This window comes from Lynx canadensis, chromosome D4, assembly GCF_007474595.2.
Source record: "Lynx canadensis isolate LIC74 chromosome D4, mLynCan4.pri.v2, whole genome shotgun sequence".
NCBI classification, from domain to species: domain Eukaryota; kingdom Metazoa; phylum Chordata; class Mammalia; order Carnivora; family Felidae; genus Lynx; species Lynx canadensis.
This window is the reverse complement of record NC_044315.2, coordinates 6249898-6272609: the sequence shown is the minus strand read 5'-3', so window position 1 is coordinate 6272609 and position 22712 is coordinate 6249898. Positions and strand designations below refer to the sequence as shown.

Below are 22712 nucleotides of genomic sequence, written 5' to 3'. Positions count from 1 at the left end.
GGCAGAGATTTTGGTTTGTTTAATCACTGTTTTATCCCTAGGACTTGGCATACAAGAAGGGTGTGACAAGAACACACACACACACACACACACACACACACACACAATATTTGTTGAATGGGGTGCCTGGGTGGCTTAGTTTGTTAAGCATCTGACTCTTGATTTCATCTTAGGTCACGATCTCATGGTTTATGAGATCGAGCCCCACGGTGGGCTCTGTGCTAATAGCATGGAGCCTGCTTGAGGTTCTCTCTGCCTCTCTCTGGCCCTGCCTGGCTCTCTTGTGCATGCACACATTCATTCGTATTCTCTCTCTCTCTCTCTCTCTCTCTCTCTCTCTCTCTCTCTCAAAATAAATAAACAAACATGAAAAGAACATAAAAAACATATTTATTGAATGAATGAATGAAGTATTTCCTCAAATAGGATAAGCCTAACCTTTTTGAAACATGAACAAGTTTGAATATGTGAAAATTTATTTCTGAGTCTGTTCATGAGGAATTGTCAGTACTTTCTGAAGAAGACTGTCTGAGGACACTTAAATAGAGGTAGTAAGGAGAGGAGCAGCAACAGCTCTAGTAGCTGTCCTAGTAGTAACTGACACGCATGTAGTAGCTATTGCATCCCAGGCCCTGTCCTAAGCACTTTTCCTACTTAACTCACTTAATCCTCAAATGACTCTATGGGGTAGGAGGTCCATCATGGGGTAGGAGGATGCATGTTTTCATATTCGACTATCTCTGCAATCTAAGTGTGTCTTTCAATAGATGCCATCTTGGATTCAGTGATGGGTATGGTGTGATTCTCATTTTATGAATAAAGAAACTGAGCTCCAGGGCACCTGGGGGGCTCAGTTGGTTAAGCGTCTGACTTCGGCTCAGGTCATGATCTCACGGTTCGTGGGTTCGAGCCCTGCGTCAGGCTCTGTGCTGACAGCTCGGAACCTGGAGGCTGCTTTGAATCCTGTGTCTCCCTCTGTCTCTGTCTCTGCCTCTCCCCTGCTTGCAGTCTGTCTCTGTCTGTGTCAAAAGTAAATAAAACATTGAAAAAAATATTTTTAAGAAACTGAGGTCTAAAGAAATTAAGTAATTTACCCAAGTTCAACTATTAGGTGGTAAAGCCAGGTTCTGAACTCAGGTAATCTAGCTCTTAAGTCTCTGTCCTTAATGACCAGGTTTTACCCCTTGTATTTATCCCTCCAGGGTATATATGGAATTGTATATTGACTTCAAAACTACTGTGAACTTTTCTTGGTCTTGATATGACCACTGGATTAGCACATGTGTGCTCTATATCTAGTAAACCAGTAGTCTGTAAATGTTTTTGATAACCTACCCCATCAATAAAGTAGATTAGCTAATATGTGTGTGTAGTTATAAAGGATGTACTTGTGCTAATATAAAGGATATAGCATAAGAAATTGACTTTTTTAAAAGGTAAAAGAAGTTGAACATCGCTAATTTCATATGGTTCAACCTACTGCATTGTGCATTCCATAAATGTACAAAAATAGGGGACTCTGGGGTGGCTCAGTCGGTTAAGCATCCAACTTCAGCTCAGGTCATGATCTCAGGGTTCGTGGGTTTGAGCCCCACCTAGGGCTCTGTGCTGACAGCTGGGAGCCTGGAGCCTGCTTCAGATTCTGTGTCTTCCTCTCTCTGCCCTTCCCCTACTCACATTCTTTCTGCCTCTCTCTCAAAAACAAACATTAAAAATATGTACAAAAATAGAAAATTTTAAAGGATGGAATAAAAATTTAACATACCATATTTTTTTTTTAATTTTTTTTTTCAACGTTTATTTATTTTTGGGACAGAGAGAGACAGAGCATGAATGGGGGAGGGGCAGAGAGAGAGGGAGACACAGAACCGGAAACAGGCTCCAGGCTCTGAGCCATCAGCCCAGAGCCCGACGCGGGGCTCGAACTCACGGACCGGACCGCGAGATCGTGACCTGGCTGAAGTCGGACGCTTAACCGACTGCGCCACCCAGGCGCCCCTAACATACCATATTTTTAATGCGTCGCTAATTATGATGATTCACTATCATTAGCTAATACTTCAAGGTGAAGTTCATTGTTAACAAAGTGGATGGTCTTGACAATCTTGAGGGTTTTTTTCAGTTTCAGGTGTACAATTTAGTGATTCAACACTTAACATCCAACATTAGGTGCTCATCACAACAAGTGCCCTCCTTAATCCCCATCACCTATTTCACCCATCCCTCCACCCACCTCCCCTCACGTCCCCTCTGGTAACCATCAGTGTGTTCTCTATAGGTTAAGAGTCTGTTTCTTGGTTTGCTTCTCTCTTTTTCTTTATGCTCATTTTTTTTTTTGTTTCTTAAATCCCACATACCAGTGAAATCATGGTATTTGTCTTTGACCATCTTGTTTCACTTAGCATAATACTCTCTAGCTCCATCCATGTCATTGAAAATGGCAATATTTCATTATTTTTTTATGGTTGAGTAATATTCTGGTGTGTGTGTGTGTGTGTGTGTGTGTGTGTAGTGTGTTGTGTGTATATATATGCCGTATCTTCTTTACCCATTCATCACTCGATAGACATATGGGCTATTTCCATAATTTGGCTATTGTAGGAAACAGTATGAAGATTCCTCAAAAAGTTAAAAATAGAACTACCCTATGCTCCAGCAATTGCACTACTAGGTATTTACCCAAAGGATACAAATATACTAATTCAAAGGTATACGTGTATCCCAGTATTTATAGCAGCATTATCTACAGTCTTTAGGTTTTTCAAACCATCACCTTGTCAGGTCCAATTAGGCATTTACTGTTTTAACTTCATAAAGTGTCATTCCTGCCACTTCCTTGTGGTTTGTGCTTGAATTCTTAGTATTATCTTCCATCTTCAGTTTCTCTGCAGAGAAACTTTTAATTAGTTGTTCATTTTGTAAGCAGGTTCAGTCTACTTAAAATTAGATAATCTATAATCCCAAAATGAGTCACTATTCTCCCTTTGGTGTTGTAAAACCTCCCTCTTCCCATATGACCCTCATGTGGCATATGAAGCAAGCCCCAGTATCAATTAGCAAAGCTTTAAGCTTAGATTATTTCTTAATTATTATGATAAAAATATGTATAAGTGGAAGTTCTCATATTTTCTTCTTATACCCAAATACATGTGCCCTACTTTAGAGACTGATACCATGGATATCTAACCATGAGTAGAACCAATGCACTTATTTATTCGGCACTTAGAGGTATACCACATTTATACATTTTCTTAGCATGAAGCAACATTCTCCTTTATTATTGCATTAAAAATTATAATAGAAGAGTAAAAAAGCAAACTTTTTACCTCTAATCCTTTACCATTATCTGTGATTTTACTCTTGAAACTGAAATTGTCCAGAGATCAAGCTCTGTGCTATGTGAACTAGAAACTGTTATGGTAATATTATTGCAGGAGGTATATAATCAGTGGATTGATTGATTTATTTATTATTTTGAGAGAGAGAGAGAGCGCATGCAAGAGCAGTGTGTGGGGTAGAGGGAGAGAGACCATGTTAAGCAGACTCCACGCCCAATGCGGAGCTTGACGTGGGACTCAGTCTCATGACCCTGAAATCATGACCCAAGCCAAAAATCAAGAACCGAGCCACCCAGGTGCCCCAGTGGATTTATTTTTCTTAAAGAATTCTTGAACATAACAGATACAATGTTGAGGACCCAAGTACTCATGAGAACCATTCTTTATGTGTTTTGAAATTGTCATTATGTTGATTTCCAGTGTTTCTATTTGTGGTTTCATTAAGAGCACAAAAACATCACATCATTATTTCAGTTTTGTTTCTGGTTGTTTTGTATCAAATTTCTGTGAATATATCTTATAAAGCCATTGTTAGGCCTTTAGTAAAGGAATGGAAAGTTAAGGCTCTGGGTGAACCGCTAGTGATTTCACTGAAGCATTAGAAATAAAATAAAGATTACCAGCATAATAATGGCTCGTTACCATGCTTGTAATGAAAAAACATGAATAAAGGTCGTAGGTGATGTAAATAGACTAAACAATCTACTAGAATAGTCAGTACACATGGTATCTTAATACTAAAAGGGTCCTAAACTGATGAGCTAAATTTTAATCGATGATCTAAAATTTAAACTTTATATCTTGAGTGTAATAATTATTTAAATGATTTATTAAAATAGCCAGCATAGTGGCACCTGGGTAGCTTAGTCAGTTAAGGCATATAACTCTTGGTTTCGGCTCAGGTCATGATCTCATGGTTCGTGAGTTTGAGCCCCATGTGGGGCTCTGTGCTGACAGTACAGAGCCTGCTTGGGATTCTCCCTTTCTCTCTCTCTCTCTCTCTCAAATAAACAGATTTTAAAAATAAATAAAGAATAGCATAAAAATGTTCAAAAAAGTAAGTACCATAATATGGAATTCTGGATGAGATCCTAGAATAGAAAAAGGACCGTAGGGAAAAACTAGTTAAATATAACAAAGTGTGAAGTTTAGTTAATAGTAATGTACTAACATTGGCTCCTTAGTTATGACAAATGTACTGTAAGATGTCAGCAGTGGGGGAACTGGGTGATAGGTATGTAGGGACTCTGCATTATCTTTGGTGTAAATCTTTCTGTAAATCTGAAACTACTTTAGTATCAAAAATAAATTTAACCTTTAAAAAGTATTATCAGGAACACATAGCAGTTTTTATAATGATATCATGCTCTTTTTCATACCTAATTTCTGATCCTTGACCTACAGTTGAAAAAGTGAATATTATGCTAAGTGAAATAAATCATGAAGAGAAAGACAGATATCATATGTTTTCACTCATATGTGGAATTTGAGAAACTTAATAGAGGACCATGGGGGAAGGGAAGGGGGGAAAATAGTTTCAAACAGAGGGAAGCAAACCATAAGAGACTCTTAAATACAGAGAACAAATTGAGGGTCGATAGGGGGAAGGGGGAGGGGAAATGGGTGACAGGTATTGAGGAGGGCACTTGTTGGGATGAGCACTGGGTGTTGTATGTAAGCAATGAATCATGGGAATCTACTTCCAAAGCCAAGAGCACATTGTATACACTGTATGTTAGCTAACTTGACAATAAAGTATATTTAGAAAAAAGAAGAAGAAAAATAGTAAAAAAAAAAAAAAAAAGTGAGTGGCACATGAAAATCAGATTTTCTGTTTATTAAATAAAGTCTAAGAAAACTGTGCTGGCCAGCTGAAGAGGTTCAATGTTATGAAGATAGATTTATGGCAACAAAAAGAAAATATCCAGGAATAAATTTAAGAAGAAATAGTTTGGCCCTTTGTAAAAATTATAAAGCTTTCCTGAGAAACATACAAAGACTTGAGTAAATGGACAGACATACTTTATATTTGGATAGAAAGACTATTGGTTTCAGGAAGACATTTCTCTTTAAATTAACCTGTACATTTACTTGAAGTCTAAATAAAAGCAATATAATTTTTATGGCAAGGTAGTTGTTCCTGTAAGTTCAAACTTAGCCCAGTTGTGAATAGAAGAGTTGAAGGAGGGGCGCCTGGGTGGCTCAGTCGATTAAACATCCAACTCCAGCTCAGGTCACGGTCTCACAGTTCATGGGTTCAAACCCCGTATTGGGCTCTGTGCTGACAGCTCGGAGCCTGGAGCCTGCTTCAGATCCTGAGTCTCCCTCTCTCTCTGCCCTTCCCCCACTCACACTCTGTCTCTCTCTCAAAAATAAATAAATGTTCAAAAAATTTTAAAAAAAGAGTTGAAACAGAACTAACGGGTTCCCCACTGCTGAGACGTCTGAACATTAAGCTTATTTCTCTGAGAACCAGCCAGAATTGATACTTTTTCTAATGTAGACAGCACCAAGCTACATACATAGTTTTGTCCTAAATAAAAGCCCTGCCTTCTTTTTGCTCATGACCTAGCCCCATATCGAAAAATCAACCAAAGAATTTCTGTGGATCCTGTCACCTCTGAACATGAACTAATGTGTCAGGCTGAGGGTTACCCGACCGCTGAAGTCATCTGGACAAACAGTGCCCATCAAGTCCTGAATGGCAAAACCATCATCTCTGTTTCCAACATGGAGACAAAGCTTTTCAATGTGACCAGCACGCTGAGAATCAACACAACGGCTAACGAGATTTTCTACTGCACTTTTCTTCAAAGATCAAGTCCCGAGGGAAACAGTACTGCTGAGTTGGTCATCCCAGGTAATATTCTGAAATGTCTCAACTAAAATGTGCCTATTGCTGTCCCCTGACCTCTAGCACAATGCGTGTTCACTGTAGGCATTCATGTGTTAAATAGATGAATGCATGTATTACACTATATTTAAAAAATGCTTCCTCACCTCCACTCATCTGAGTCTATTGCTATTTAATAAGCATTCAGCAAATATTATTGAATACGCCCTATGTTCTAGTTATCAAGCGTTCATAGAAAAGTAAGACACCATTCAGGCTCTCCAGGAAAAGGAAAAGTTAAACAGATAAGGCAACCCCATTCCATGTAGGAAATGCTCTTGTGGCTGAGGGGGTCTGGGGGAGTATCTGAAAGGAAGACTCAACACAGGCAGGGTTTCAGGAGTCCAGATCTGAGCACATCAGAGCTGCTCCTTTCTTTCCAGGGTTTCTCTGGTAGCAAGCAAATGGAAATCTATCCTATTCTAAATGGTACAGGTCATTTCTCCCCATCTGTCCCCCAACCCCAGATATAGTCTATGACATTCCAACTCAAAGCAGTCTGCTGAGCACGTAAGACACAAGAGACTCAATTTCTGCATGTGTCATGCTCCCTCTACAGCAATAACCTGTCAGGCAGGGTTATCCTAGGGGTAAATAAGCTACAGCGTGTGAGAGGGATTTGAGACTCTTGCCTGCACAGACTCCGTTATTGTTTTCCTTACTACCCTACAGAAGTGGGTAAGGTGGGATATAGGTGAGAGGCTCAGACCTTTAGAGAGAGACAGGAGAGTACGATGTTTACGTAACCCCAGAGGTGTTCTGAGAAGCACTTCTCAACGCCCCCTCTTCTACTAGATGTTATCAGTAAAGCTTCAGTTACTTAAGAAAAAACAACTAAGAGGGGTGCCTGGGTGGCTCAGTCGGTTAAGCGTCTGACTCTTGGTTTTGGCTCAGGTCATGACCTCATGATTTGTGAGTTCGAGCCCCACTTGGGCTCTGCACTGGTATTGTGGAGCCTCCTTGGGATTCTCTCTCCCTCTCTCTACCCTTTCTTCCCCAGTTTGCGCGCGCTCGCTCTCTCTCTCTCTCTCTCTCTCTCAAAGTAAATAAATAAACTTAAAAAAAAAAAAAACTAAGAAATTAGGTGGAAAGGTCAAACAATAGGAAAAGGTAATTAATACCGGATTGGTCCTATGAATGAAAAGAGCAAAAAAAGTTTAGAAGCTTAAAGAGATGCTCTTACTGGGTTATGAGTCACTTTGGTAGGGGCTGCTCTCATGGGCTCCTGCCATTTAAAAGTTGTTTTATGACAGCTTATTTGTGGGAAGGCTTACAGTAACTCGCCTAATTGCTGGTGTTTGTTTCCTCGTCTATAACCTGTGATTTTATTTTAATATCTTACATGCCTAACTCAACTTACTTTGAGATTGAAATAAAATAGATGTAAACAGGTTGTAAACTGTAAGCTCTTAAAGAAAGGTTCACCACTGTGTGGTTTAAAGCTTGAATTAGGCCGTCAGGGATCATGCCTAATGGTTAGGAGATGGGAATTAGCAGTATCTGAGCATCATGTGCTGAGGGAACCCCTTTTCCTCCTGCACAGAACCCCAGACAGATTGGTGACAGGTACCAGTGATTGGATGGCCCGAGATGTTCAAACTGAGAAATAAAAGGTAGCCTGAAATGGCCTTTAGTGGCGGCCACATGTACGGGGAGGCAGGAGCTCTCTGCCAGGACCAGGTAGCCTTCATGTCCCATCTCCATGTACAGCAAGCCATTGGCTTCTGCATTAAAGAATGCGAGGAGAATAATGAGGCTCCCAGGTGGTACTGAGCTGCTGTGGTGAGCACTTCACAAACGCTAGCCTCGCAATAAATTTATTATCATTTCCATTTTGTGGGCAGGTTAAAGGATTTGCCTGAGACCTCAAAGCTAGGGAGTGGCAGCAGAATTGAACTCCAGGCCCGTCTGTCCAAAGCCTGGGCTTCTTTCTCTTTTCCATGCTGTTCCCATTCTCATGTCGAAGGCATCTCGCTGTTCCGGCCACTCACTGGCCTGGCACTTTTGGCCACCTCAAGCTAATCTGAATTAAACTTCAAGGATAATTATTCTCTCGACCCCTTCCCGTCAAAATGTTATCTTTAGTTTCTCTTTCTCTTTTGTTTTTCAGAACCATTTCTGGTTCCAGCAAATGAGAGGACTCACTTCATGATTCTGGGAGCCATCCTGTTGTTTCTTGTCGTGGTCCCGGCTGTCACTTTCTGTCTGAAGAAACAAGATGGTATATCTTTTATTGCAGTGGTGCCCACCGGGCATATGGGCAAGCGTATGGGGGGCTGTTGTCACAGTGGCTCTTATAGGCAGAGCCAGGGCTGCTAAGTCTTGTGTAATGTTGCAGGATAGTCCCATGTAGCAGGGGGCCCTCCCGCCCCAAATGTTAGTGGTGGCCCCACTAGGAAACAATGATTTATAAAATGCTGCCTTTCTATTAGCGTTCACTTCTAAGGCCAGCTTTCAGTTATGCAAAGTAGGTCTTAGCTGGGCTAGCGTGTGAACCTGTGTGTCATGCGTTACTCCAGTCCTGCTCCTTTCGCTGTTCTGCACCATTGCTTACATTGAGGATGGCAGTGAGCCCTTGAAGTAGCATTTCCAAGGGGGTGACAGTTGGATCACGGCCGCAGGGAGACCTGATTTGCCTTTGCCGCGTGTCCCAAAGACATTCCACTGTTGAGTAGAGATGGCAGTGAGGCCGAGCAGGATTGCTGGGTGAAGAGCGTGTGTATGGGGGTGAGGGCGGGAGAATGGGTGTGTACACAGGGTGAAGAAGACCATGCATCATACAATTTCTTTCCATCATGCAAATAACCACAGACTTAGAGTAGGAGAGGAAAAGCTAAAATACCTGTCAGTTTCGGTTGAATTTAAGTCTTGCATTAGTTGTACTGCTGTATTGAGTTGGTTTCTGGGCACCCTAAGGAATAAAGATAGTTTTTCCTGTAGAGCTGTGATACTCCTACCATAGAGTATTTTATAAGATTTCTGGCTGAGGGTGCTATATAGTTTTTGAAATAATTTGCATGTGTTTCTCTATTTGCCCATGGGAACAATTAAAATCCAGGAAATTGAATCTATTCAAATAATTTCCTCCCATTTTAAGATGATTCAAAGTAGACATTTCCCCAATACTTTGAGAAGTATACCAGGGGATCCAATGATGATCTGTGTGTAGAATTATCTGAGGTCAAATAGGGAAGTGGAGGATGGAAGGGAATTCCAATGGTGGTTGAGAAATTCCCCACAACCCCTTTATAGGGTGAGTGGATACGGGAAAGTGGTGTAATTGAGTGGAGGTCAGCTGTTTCTAAAGAATATGTATTTAACAGAACTGAGACAATGAGCCAGAATGTAAGGATGAAGTTTCAATGATATGATGACCCTGAAATGGAGTTGATTTGTCCAAGGAAGTGACTATTGCCACCTTGCATTTTGAATATTTCCCCATGAAAAATAATTTTTGGCATTAGGAATGACTAGAAAACTAGTGTATAATAAAGTACCTTGGAATATGGTCCATCTCTGAGGGAAGGATGGAGAATAAAAGTATATACTCCTAAAAAAAAAAATCTCGGAGCAGGGCACCTGGCTGGCTCAGTCAGGAGAGAATATGACTCTTGATCTCAGTGCTGTGAGTTTGAGCCTCACACTGGGCATAGAGATGACAACTAAACAAACAAACAAACAAACTTAAAAAAAAAAAGAAAGAAATCTAGCAGCAAAAGAATATGCCCTAAACTGTTGAATTGACCTCAGGGGTTGGAACCCATGGAATAAATTTGGAAGTCTACCCGATTTCCTAGGGGATTAAAAATGTTTCCTAAGAACCTGGAATTTAAACTTGAGTCACTGCATGGGATGTAGAGTTATGTTATATGGGGATAAATATGATTTGTTGTTTTCTTTTTTTTTTTTTTTTTGAAGTGCGAACGATGGATGTGGAAAAATGTGACGCCACAGATATGAACTCAAAGAAACAAAACGGTAAGAATATTAGCAGGGGTGAGGAAGCTGAAGGAAAAAGAAACAAAAAGTTAACAAGAAGAAAGCCATCAGCTATAATCTCCCCTCACTGTAAAGAATGCTGGCTGTTAGAGCAACGGGCTCCTCCTTACCTCCACCTGCGATAAGGGGCCTCCTCTCACTGTCAGCCAGGAGACTGAGGAACAGCCCTGGTCCACAGCTTTGGGGATGGCAGGAGGACGTAACTTCTCTCTGCTGAATTTTTATTGCTCTGGATCCTAACACCTCCCTGCAAAAGGGGACCAAGTTGAGTTACATGGATGGATGACAGATGGATAGATGATAGAGAACTTGAGTAGCAGTCACTGTGTTAACTGCATAGGCAGTTCCTTATTTAATCTCTCCCCCACAAAATCAAAGAGATAAAGACTGGAATATTCCCCATTTTATAGTAGAGAAAACATAGGGTTAAGAAGATCATGTAAATTGCCCAAGAACACATACCTGACAAAAATCAGGCTTTGGAGCCTGCTAGCCTGACCATTGATCCTTACTCTTAACCTGTCCACTAACATTCATTTCACCACAAATGTCTGCATTGACAAAAGGTAGAAAGACCTCACCCAGCTGATTGAACTAAGAAGAAAGGTTTATTTTTTTCAAGTTTATTTTATTTATTTTGAGAGAGAGAATCCTAGCAGGCTCCACACTGTAGCCCAGAGCCCAGGCTCAAGCTCATGAACCTTGAGATCATGACCTGAGCCAGAATCAAGAGTTGGAAGCTTAACCAACTGAGCCACCCAGGCACCCCTGAACTAAGAAGAAAGTTATATTAAGATTTCTAATTCTTTCTAAAAATTTTTTTTAATGTTTATTTTTGAGAGGGAGAGAGACAGAGACAGAGTGCAAGTGGAGGAGGGGCAGAGAGAGGGAGACACAGAATCCAAAGCAGGCTGCACGCTCTGAGCTGTTACCACAGATCCCGATGCAGAACTCGAACCCAGGAATCACGAGATCATGACCTGAGCCAAAGTCTAATGCTTAACTGTCTGAGCCACCTAGGCACCCCTCTAATTCTTTCTAATTCAGATAGAAATGAAACTTCATGACAAACCCAAATTTAAAGGAATTTAAATTAGTTTGGATAAGCCCAGGCAGGTCTCATTATGCTGTCCATCCCACTCAATTGTTTTGTAAAACTAGTGAACTTTTGGAGCATCTTAGGGTGACCAGCCATCTCTCTCAATTTGCCCAGAATTAAGGGCTTTTTCAGGACATGGACTTTCAGTTTTAAAACTAGAACAAACCTAGGCAAACCAGATGGTTGATCACCCTTTATACTGCAGAGGTAACTGGACATAAACATAATTTGCCTCTTTCTCTTACTGCAAATTTATTATATCATCTAGCAACCATGAGTTATGTTTCTCACGATCACTTTCCAGATCTACAATTTGAGGAGACGTAATCCAGCATTGAAATTCCTGATCTTAAAGCAGGGATTCTCAGCCTGTGGTTTGGGCTCGTCAGGGGTAAGCATGACCAGAGGAATGCGGAGGGCCAGGCGAACTGCAGATGATGTCGGATGTGAGAGGCCCAAGCACTGAAAAGTGGAAGCCAGGAGAGAAGAGGAGAACAAAGCAAGGTGTAAGCAGGGGTCACCTGCCAGGAAACCCTGTGGCCTCAGCATGACTGGGGCCTCAGACTTACGGGCACCTGAGAAAGAGAGAGGACACTTCCAAACTGTCCATCGCTCATCCTAGGAAAACAAGTTGAGATTCCCTGATTTAGTGGTCAGTTCCTACAGAAGTGCCCGTTGGCTTCACCAGCATCTCTATTTGTCGTCTGTGTTATTGAGAGCCCCAGTGTTGCAGCAATATTTAAGTATGTTATTTCTATTTATTTTGAGTGTGTGGAGTCTTGTCACGTGAGTGTGGTTGTGAGTGATTTCTTTTGAAGGAATACTATGGTGGAAGTTAAAATTTTGCCATGGAACTAAACTGCTTAGTGACTTGGGTGTGTTCAATAAGATGTGTAGTGTTTTTAAATTTTTTGGTAATGTTTCTTTATTTTTGAGAGAGAGAGAGAGAGAGAGAGACAGTGGGTGAGCAGGGGTGGGGCAGAGAGAGGGGGAGACACAGAATCCGAAGCGGGCTCCAGGCTCCGAGCTGTCAGCACAGGACGCATCTCAGGGCTGGAACCCATGAACCATGAGGTCATGACCTGAGCCGAAGTCGGACACTTAACTGACTGAGCCACCCAGGTGCCCCAAGGCGTGTAGTATTTATAAAGTGCTTGGTATCCACCACAGCTACCAGGACGTAGGAAGCATAGAGAATGGACTGATGGTTTGTATAGGATATTACCTTATTTAGCCCCCCAGTACTTTGGTTGACTTGAAAACTCTTACTCTCACACCTTAAGGTGAGGTATGTTACTGCAGTGTCTGTTCCATTTTACCTCTCAGCGTTACAGCCATGTGGCATCCTCACACACAATGTCACGTAATGCTTGTGACAACTGTATTGTGCTAGGCACCGTTGCTACCCCCATTTCACGGTGGAGGGAGAGGAGGGATAAAGTAACTGGCCCGAGCCAGTAAATATCACACCTGAGGTTTCCACAGCTGTCACTCACTGGCCTTTTAGAAGACAGTTGAGGGCTGTGTTTTGCTTTAAGCACTTCATTCATTCAGCAGAGACATTTAGGAAGTGCCCTTGCACGTCCAGCACTTTGCCAGGCCGTGACTGAAGCGGACAAAGTAGCTCTCCTCAAGGAGCTCATGGCATCGAGGAGAGATGGGTCAGAGAATATATTATTACAACTTAGTGCAGCGTCATAGTATAAGGTACCGGAGGACCGCGACGGTGTGGAGAGTCTGGAAAAGCCGCCAAAAGGAGGGATGCCAGTCAGTGTGTTCCTCAGAAGCTGAAAATACATTTTCATAATCCAAGTGATTTTAGTTTATGAGGCGAGGTCAGCATTTTTAAAAATTGTGGACGATAACTCTTGAATCCCTTTTCTCTCATTGTATTTACCTCTGATTTACTTACCTTTGCCCTGCAGTCTGATGTCTATATATATCGTGTTGGTATTATTTTTAGCAGTTCTTTCTTTTTACTTAAGTGCTGTTGAATTTTGAATTCATATCTTTCCGTGATTCAGAATTCAGATCTAAGAGAAGACATTAAGAAGTCTTCATTCCATTCTCGCCGTCGAGTTTTCCTTTGCAGAAGCAACCATCCCTGCCTTTTATTTATGTGGTCTTCTAAAGACCATCTCTGAATATATGTAGAAATATGTATGAAAAGCATGTCTTTTATTTCTTTCTCTTTTTCACATAAGTGGTAACACACTATTCACTTGCTGTGCACTTTGCTATTTTTATTGAATATATTATTCCTCATGTAGCGGCTGGAACCAATGTGAACTTCCCAGAGGCCGGGCGTCATGTCTTCTTTGCTTCTAGATCATCTCTTCCATAGCCTGTTAGTATCTTTTCTAAGACTTAGTACATCCTAAATATTACTTCATCCACATTTAGACAACAGCATTTGTTGAGTGCTCTGTGACTGAGTTTGGATTTGGTTTATGTTGTGTTTCTCAAAGTGAAACCCTTGGGTTCTCCAGGGTACACTGGGTCAACCTAGTCCTAAGGGCTGACTTTAATACTAATTCTCTATGACCGAATCATGTGTGGAACTTGGTTTTTCCTCTCTGTTTTCTCTTGAGTATAAACTAGATTTTGATGTTGCAGTTGCAAAACTACATGAGTGGGTTTTATTGTGTTTTGTTTTTTGTTTTGTTTTTGTTTTTTTGAAATTCCAGTAGTGTACTTTGACTCTCACCTGTGCTAGAAAAGGCCCATGAGCTGTGCCTGAACCCTTGAGTCCTACCAGTTCTCATCACTACACAGATCCAAGATACTGCTTTTCAAAACTTTGAATTTACATGCCCTCTCTGGAGGCCCCAGCGTATTCCTTCTGTCTTCGCCATCTACCTGTGTAATCAACAAGGAAAACCTTTGCTTTGCCACATGTCAAGGCTGAAGAAACAGAATCTCCAACAGAACAGAACTCCTTCTGTTCTCTTGTTGTACACGTTCATTTGTACAGCATCCATTGTTTGCGTGACTGTATCCTCTGTGTGAGGTACACGAGAGGGTTCTGGCTGAGTTGGAGGACAGTCTGTTCACTCCATTCCTAAATGTTAATGCCTTCTTGTGGTGTTAGATTTGTAAGGCACTTTATATCTTTGTCTTGTGTTTCACTGTAAAAGACATAGGCAGAGATGATACTTAGTTCTGCATTTTAATTGTCATTATTTACACCTGCATTAATTTAATAAAATATTTATTTTGTTCCTCGGTGCACCAGCCTGTCCATTTTCTTGTTTTCTAGGTTTTATAAAACCACGTCCAGTTTAATATCCTGGTGGGAAAAGTTGCTTAGAATATCTGCAGCTACCTTCCTAGTAATTTTTTTCATAGCTGCCATTTATGTTGCATACTCTTGAGTTCTGTGTGATGAAATCGATCAAGAGAATTATTTGTTTAAAAAGGATGTATTGAAAGTTTTCATTCTCTCTTACTTGATAGCTTCTTTTAGGACAATACCAAGAAAAGAGTCAAAGTTGTGTCACACAAATTGAAGATCTGAGGGAGGGAGGAGAGGAGGGAGGATGAGAGGGAGGGAGTGGTCCTCAAGACAACTATGAGGAGGGGCGCCTGGGTGGCTCAGTGGGTTAAGCTTCTGAGACTCTTTATCTTGGCTCAGGTCATGATCTCAAGGTTTGTGAGTTTAAGCCTTGCGTTGGGCTCTGTGCTAATGGCACAGAGCCTGCTTGGGATTCCGTCTCTCCTTCTCTCTGCCCCTCCCCTGCCTGTGCTTACTCTCTCTAAAAAAACAAAACAGACAGCTATAAGGAAACTGAAGGGGCTTTCCTCTCAGAGAGTCCTCTTCTCAGGACAGTAAACATGGACATGAAGGCCAATGCCTGTAAAGCTGGATGTATTCCAGTCTTCACATTCTGAAAAGGAAGTGAGACATCTTAGCGTGAAGTCAAGTGGAGGATTAAAGCCTGGTCTAGGATGGGGCCATAAAAAGATTTGTAGTTTTATTTTATTTATTATTATTACTATTTAAGTTTATTTATTTATTTTGAGAGAGACAGAGACCGCATCAGCGGGGCAGGGGGGGGGGGTGGAGAGAGAGAGAGAGAGAGAGAGAGAGAGAGAGAGAGAGAGAGAGAATCCCAAGCAGGCTCCACACTGTCAGCGCAGAGCCCAACGTGGGGCTGGAACCCACGAACCGTGAGATCATGACCTGAGCTAAAGTCGGAAGCTTAACCGACTGAGCCACCTAGGTGCCCCAACCAAATATATTTTTATCTAAATATTTTAGAAAACTTAGATTATTACTATTTTAAAAGTTAGAATTCAGAGTTAACTTTTGCACAATTGCTATCCCTGGCCATATTTGTGAAGACAGATGCATTCCATTTTTATGACTTTTCCCTGCTCCAGGCCTCCAGAGTTTCAAGGAAATCAGTAAACCAACTTACCCTTATTATAATTTAAATATTCTCAGAATTACTTATATTTTAAAAGAAATTAAAGTTTGAGGAAACTGAAACAATTGTTAGTGGTGAGGTTTTGTCATTAAAAGTCATGATAATTACCGTTTATTGGGCACGTACTTCAGGCTAGACACTGGGATTATATTAGCTCATCTAATGCCATGGGCTGGTGATGAGATACACCAAGCAACAGTTTTTATTGTAATTCTTGCTGATTATTTACTTATGTCTTTTCCCTCAACAGAAAAATATAAAGTGGTCATTTAAAAGTAAGGTATATAAGACTACTATGACATAATTTCGAATGGAGAATAAGTGGCCAAATTGGCTGAAATGTACATTTCTTGGTTTCTTTTTTTCTCATTTAAGTTAATTTATTTATTTTGAGTAAGAGAGAAAGAGAGAGTGTGAGCGAGTGTGCAAGTAGGGGAGGGGAGAGAGAGAGAGAATCCCAGGCAGACTCCTCACTGTCAGCGTGGAGCCCGATGCAGGGCTTGCCCTCGCAAACCGTGAGATCGTGACCTGAGCCGAGATCAAGAGTCAGATGCTTGGGGTGCCTGGGTGGCTCAGTCGGTTAGGCATCCAACTCTTGATCTTAGCTCAGGTCATGATCTCACGGTTTGTGGGATCAAGCCTCACATCGGGCTCTGTGCTGACAGCATGGAGCCTGCTTGGGATTCTCTCTCTCCCTCTCTCTCTCTCTGGCCCTCCCCTGCTCTCTCTCTCTCTCTCTCTCTCTCTCTCTCTCTCTGGCCCTCCCCTGCTCGCTCGCTCTCTCTCTCTCTCTCTCTCTCTCTCAAAATAAAAAAAGAGAGAGACACTTAACCCACTGAGCCACCCAGGTGCCCCTACACTTCTTGGTTTCTTAATTGCGACGTTATCATATTTTAGCTCCATTTTTCATCAATTTATGATCTGATTGCAGATTCTGTAGTATAGAAGAATGGAATTAAATGGAGCAGAAGTTCAGAACCTCTGTCTCCATTGAAGAAAACACAGATCCCCATCTTCCTCCTCCTAGTCAGTGTGATCTTTCTGGATCTTTCTAGATCTCTTGCAGAAAATGAGAGTCAAGGCTGGGGAGATGGGCAGCAGTCTGGTGTGGAGTTAAGTCTCATGCAGGCCTCAGGATTCAGCCCCTCAGTAGGGCCTTTCAGGCCAGGTGGCAAATCTGGGGATGATCCAGAGAGGGAGAGGAGATGAGATGTTAAGACCCTAGGCACTGCAGAAGGGACACGGCCTTCAAGGCTACGCCTCAAACAATAGGCAGCCACATCCTGGCTGGAGGGAAGGTAAAGGGAGGTGAATCTGATCTTGCATCATCTCCGGGCTGGAGACCAGCTGAAGGATCACACTCTCAGATCCAGTGCCTTGAGACTCCTGGGGATGACTGCGATGGTGGCAAAACCGAGTTAGGACGGTGTTCTGGTGCCTCCATTTTGGGGAAGGAAAGTTCTCAAGAAGTAAATGGGTTTACCAGAAGAAGGCTTTGTGTCAGGATTGTGGCAAATCTTAACATATTAATCTGATTATGCTTCCTGTATTTCCCTCTACCTCTGTTCTCCCTCTTTGTAGTCTAGGGGTTGATTTCCCTTCCCCAGCCCATGCCAAAGATGAGATATAGTGCCACTTTAAAAAAAATTTTTTTTAATGTTTCTTTATTTTTGAGAGAGAGAGAGAGAGAGAGCATGCATGCAAGTGGGAGAGGGGCAGAGAGAGAGAGAGACATAGAATCCAAAGTAGGCTCTAGGCTCCGTTCTGTCAGACCTGATGCGGGGCTCGAACTCACAAACCATGACCCAAGCCGAAGTCGGACACCTAACCTACTGAGCCACCCAGGCACCCCGCAAGTGCCACTTTAATACTTGAAATTCCACTCACGTTTCTTCACAGTTCCATTACAACCACATCCGTGGGTCACAACTACTCATTGGCCAACTTCTCTAGGCCAGGCATTTACAAGGCATAGCAAAGGAATCAAAGATGTGAAATGTGGCCACTGCTTTCAAGAAGCTTACAGTCTAACTGAAGACATAATACATAAATTCAAGAAGAATTAAGTCATAATTCAAATGTTGGAGAATATGAGATTGAAGAAAATGTCTCAGGACAGTGAGAAGAGAGGACAGCAAACATTATAAAGGAGAAGAAGGAGGAAATCATTGGTGCCAGAAACTTTCACCAATGAGGCCAGATTCAACTTGGACCCTGGAGAATGGAGAAGATGCCTGCGTCTGATGGTGTGTGTTTCTAGTCCGTTCAGGCTGCTATAGCAAAATACCACAGAGCAGCTGACTGGTAAACAAATTTATTTCTGACCTTTCTGGCGACTGTGAAGTCCCAGGTCAAGGTGGGACCAAAGCCAAGGTTGTCTTCTGGTCAGGATCCTCCGCTTGGCTTGTACCCAGCACCTTCTAGTGGTCTCTTCACATGGTGGAAGGGGCAGAGGATCCCTGTGGTGTCTCCTTCATAGGAACACTAATCCCACTCATGAGAACTTCACCCTGATGACCCAAGAACCCTCCATAGGCTCCATCATCTTCAGACCATCGTCTTTGGGGGTTAGAATTTCAACATGTGAATTTGAGGGGACACAAATATCCAGGCCATAGCAGTGAGGGCAGCTGCTGCCCCTCCTTGTCGTCATCGTCATCCTCCTCTTCCTCCCCTATCCCCCTCCCCTTTCCCCTTTGGATAAATTTAACAATGGAAGAAAATCTGTGATCCCTTACACTTTAGTGGGAATGTAAATTGCTACAATCTCTGAAAAGGATAATTTGGCAATATCTATCAAAATGATAAATGACCCAGGAATTCCCCTTATAGAAATTTACCCTACAGTTCTATTCTCGTATGTGAAAAATGGCATATGTGTCAGGATATTCACGTATCCTTACTGTGAAGGATATGTGAATTAATAAATATGAGATTAATTTTGATTTAAAAAAGGGTTTTAAAGCTGAAAGGATTTCAGCTTTGTTTGTGATAGCAAAACATTGGAAATAACCCAAATGTTCATCATTTGGGAACTGGTTAAATGAATGGGGCGTCACATCCAAACGAGAATATTAGACGGCCACATAAACAGATGAGGAAGTTCTTTCTGTACTGATATGAAACATATCTCTGACATATAGTTATTGTTAAATTGAAAAAAGAAGATATAGAACAGTATAGTATCAGCACTTTGTACATTGTATTATGTGTGCATTTATACTATGAACACTTTGTACACCAGGTACTTAGTATGTATACTGGGTACACTTAGTTTGTATATTATGTACACTATGTATCCTTGCGGATATAAATTTTGTATTATTTGAAAGGGAAAAATGTAGATACATATTTACATGTATATGCAAAAAATGTATATCTGAAAGAATGCATAAGAGGCTGATAAGACTGGTTGTTTTTGGAGTGGCATAGTGGGTTCCTAGTGGGAGAATCTTACTGGTAGGACCTTTTGACTTTGAATCATGTGAACATATTACCTATTCCAAATAAATTATAATTTTTAAAATCTGAGCTCAATTATTTGCCTTCTAGGAACTTTCAAGTACTACTTGTAAGAAATGATAACTCTCCTTAATGTGTAAGACTAAATACAAACATCAGAGGTGAGGGAGTTTAAACAACTAAATTGAACCACCAGTGGATTTTCAATCAGGACTGAATTATTTTCTTTCATTTACCTTTTCCCCAGTTTTCACTGGTTTCACTCCCAGTATGGCTTGACTATGGAAAAGCATGATCAGTTTACTTATGGGCTCTGACTGTGGGTTTAGATCCATATGATACTGTTAAAAAAAAAAAAATGAGTAGAACAAATCAACCCATTGTTTATGGTGTTATAGATATGAAATATGTTTCTTTTGATATGAAATCACTAAAACATTTGGATCTTGGGGAAATTTGCAAGAAAGATTCCAGTATATGTATCCAGTCTAAGAACTGAGTTTAACACAAGCGAAGTTTCTGCATAACTGCAAGGTAAAACTTTTGGCCAGCATTTGGGGGGTTATTGGTGACTATCAAAATCCCCCAAACCTAGGTTTCCCCTTTCAGATCTTGGCTTCTCCTTGGGAAGGTTTGGCCGTCTGCCCCAAGACCAAGCACCCAGACTTTCACAAGACACAAAAAGCTGTTTCCACCTCAGTGCTTTGCAGTTGTGAAAAATGAAAGATTATGGAGAAGTTACTCAGTAGACAACAAAACTTGCATAACTGAAACTGACTAGAAGAATCTTTTTTTGTTGTGAGAATTAAAGAAAATGCCACATCAAGCATGAATAATGAAAAAAATTTAAATCAGCAACAACAAATGACTGAGAGCAAGCTTCATCCGTCAACTACCTCTCTTAGCAAGACAGAAACAAGTTGTCAATGCTAACATGTATGAGATCCAACAAAGTGGCCTCTTTCTAGGACACAGAAGATGCTTGGGGACTTCAAAACTTGATTAAAGTGATTCAGGCATGTAGGAGAAAACTGAAAAACAAAAACAAAGACAAAAACAACAAACACGTTTTGTTGTTTTACCACTGTTCTAAAAGTTGCTTCATCCTGGGTGACTGTGGAAGGTAAAAAACTGAAAAAAAAAAAAAATCTAGCTGTACTGAGAAATGTACATATACTTAGGAAAAGTGAGAGATTGTGTAGAAACCTGGAGTCAGACCCAAGTTCTACTCTTAGTAACTCTGTGACTTGGGTATGTGATTTAATTTCATGAGTCTTGTTTCCTTATGGGTAAAACAGAGTGAGGTCTAAATGCAACAGCATATCTAATGCATGATGGATGGTCTAGTCAGTTTGTGTACTGATAGTATCAATGCCAAGAAATTACTTATTAAATTATTTTAAAGTCCAGGAGCTATAAATCCAACCAGACTGGTATTGGTAATGGACGACTTCAAAAACCATTTTTAAATCAAAATTAATTTTGTATATATTACTAAAACTTATTTTTAAAAATTAAAAAAATTTAAAGTTAAAATGTTTAATTTTTCTTTCTATAAAGTAAAATAACTGAATTAAAGTTGTGTTGGGTTGATGGTCATCGTAATAATTTTGGAGTTTTTCATTATGTTACAATTGACTACAATTTCTTTTCTTTTTCAATTTGCCCATTTAAAATTCTGGCATTGATCCCTTTTCGATGCATCTGGATCTCTCATGTCAGTAAATGCTGAACTCTACCGTAAAGCAGAAATTACTTGCATAGGATAATGTAACTTATTTAGGGACAGTTTAGAAAATGTTTATTTGGATACCCGTGTTTTGTTTTTAAAGAAAGATGCTTCACTTCTTGGTAATTTCAGAACAAGCTGTTTTCTAGTGGAAAGTAATTCCTCTTTTTACACCTCAAGTTAAATATTTCTGTCTATCCTTCAGTCAAACTGAAAACAAAATATAGCAAAACAATGACCCTTGTTGGTTTCTAACTAAAGAGAAACAAATACACCATCAATGAGAACTTGCCCTCTTTGTTTGAACAAACACGCATTTAGTGCCTACTGTATCTACTTGGCTTCATGAAGAATATAGAGATGAGCCAGACATCCACACTACCCTTAAAAACACCACGATTGAAGCATATTATCATTAGTTATGGGCATAGAGCCGCCTCCTCCTCCCAAAACAAAAGACACAAATAACAGTGTTAGAGAAACCACTGAATCGCCAGAAAATAATTAAAGCAGTTTGAACTCAATCTTTATCCTCTCTACCACGTAAGTTATATTTTCTCAATCCTTGGAGAGTTTGTGAATTTTGTGGCCTCATTGATTCGAACCCAAATGTGGTATTTTTGTAGTTGTATGAGTTCTGCCATATCAGAGCACTGGAACATATGAAAGAGGTTTAATAAATAGTATTAAGACTTAAAAACAATTTTTTTTTTAAAACGTTTATATTTTGAGAGAGAAGGACAGACAGACAGAACATGAGCGGGGGAGGGGCAGAGAGAGACGGAGACAGAATCCGAAGCAGGCTCCAGGCTCTGAGCTGTCAGCACAGAGCTCGATGAGGGGCTGGAACCCACAAGCTGTGAGATCATGACCTGAGCCAAAGTCGGACGCTTAACCGACTGAGCCGCCCAGGCACCCCAATAGTGTTAAGATTTATAAAACATTTACTATTTGTTGGGCAGTATTCTCCGTGCTTTGTGTGTATTGACTCATTTAGTCTACCTAAAATCTCTACGAGGAAACTACCGTTATCATCTTTTCTTGACAGATGGAGAAATGAAGGAACAGAAAGTTTAGATAACTGAACCAAAATCAGATGTCCAGTAAACTCTGGCTGCAGGATGCAAACATAGTGTGGCTTCAGATCCCATGCTCGTACACTCCCTGCTGTGCTGCAGCCAAAGACTGCCTGGAGGCATGTTAATGAAGAGGTTTCAGAGTTTATTACCACTGGGACCTACCTGGGTTGGACAACTCCAGAAGCAGTCAGATGTCTGTTTGCCTGTATAGTTTTGTTTTTCCAGGCAATGGGGGATAATCTGACTAGTGTTGTTCTAGATATTCTAGTGTATGTCTTTGATGAATCCTTGAGCTCATTTCTATTCAGTGTATAACTGGTAAGTTCAACTGCCGGGCCATCAAGATATAGACATACGTAAGAGTGGGATTTCTGGGGCGTAGTGTGGACATGTTGGGAAATGTACCAATTCGCATTTCCAGCCTCAGTGTGTGAGAACTCTAGTTATTCCACTTTCTCACCAACATCTGGCATTTTGTTGCTTCTATTTTAGGCATTCTGGTAAATCTGTAGACACATCAAATATGGTTTTCATTTGCATTGTCCTGATGGCTGATGGAATTGAGCTCTTTTTCATGTTTATGAGCTATGTGGCAATCAGCTTCCACGAAGGGGCTTTTCAAGTGTTGTGTTCATTTTTTATTAGGTTGTCTATGATTGATTTGTAGGAATTCTTATCAGATT

At 40.9% G+C, this 22712-nt stretch overlaps 1 protein-coding gene across 1 annotated transcript in view; it reads left to right on the top strand.

Moving 5' to 3' along the window:
* The window catches only part of CD274 (CD274 molecule), a 30306-nt gene extending 8600 nt beyond the window's left edge, over positions 1-21706 (top strand). The window contains exons 4-8 of the mRNA XM_030293261.2: positions 5911-6198; positions 8342-8452; positions 10150-10209; positions 11634-12288; positions 21690-21706. Coding sequence (XP_030149121.1) covers positions 5911-6198; positions 8342-8452; positions 10150-10209; positions 11634-11656 — 482 coding nt within the window. The 3' untranslated portion in view covers positions 11657-12288; positions 21690-21706. The remainder of the gene's footprint in view (positions 1-5910; positions 6199-8341; positions 8453-10149; positions 10210-11633; positions 12289-21689) is intronic.
* The last annotated feature ends 1006 nt before the right edge of the window (positions 21707-22712 follow it).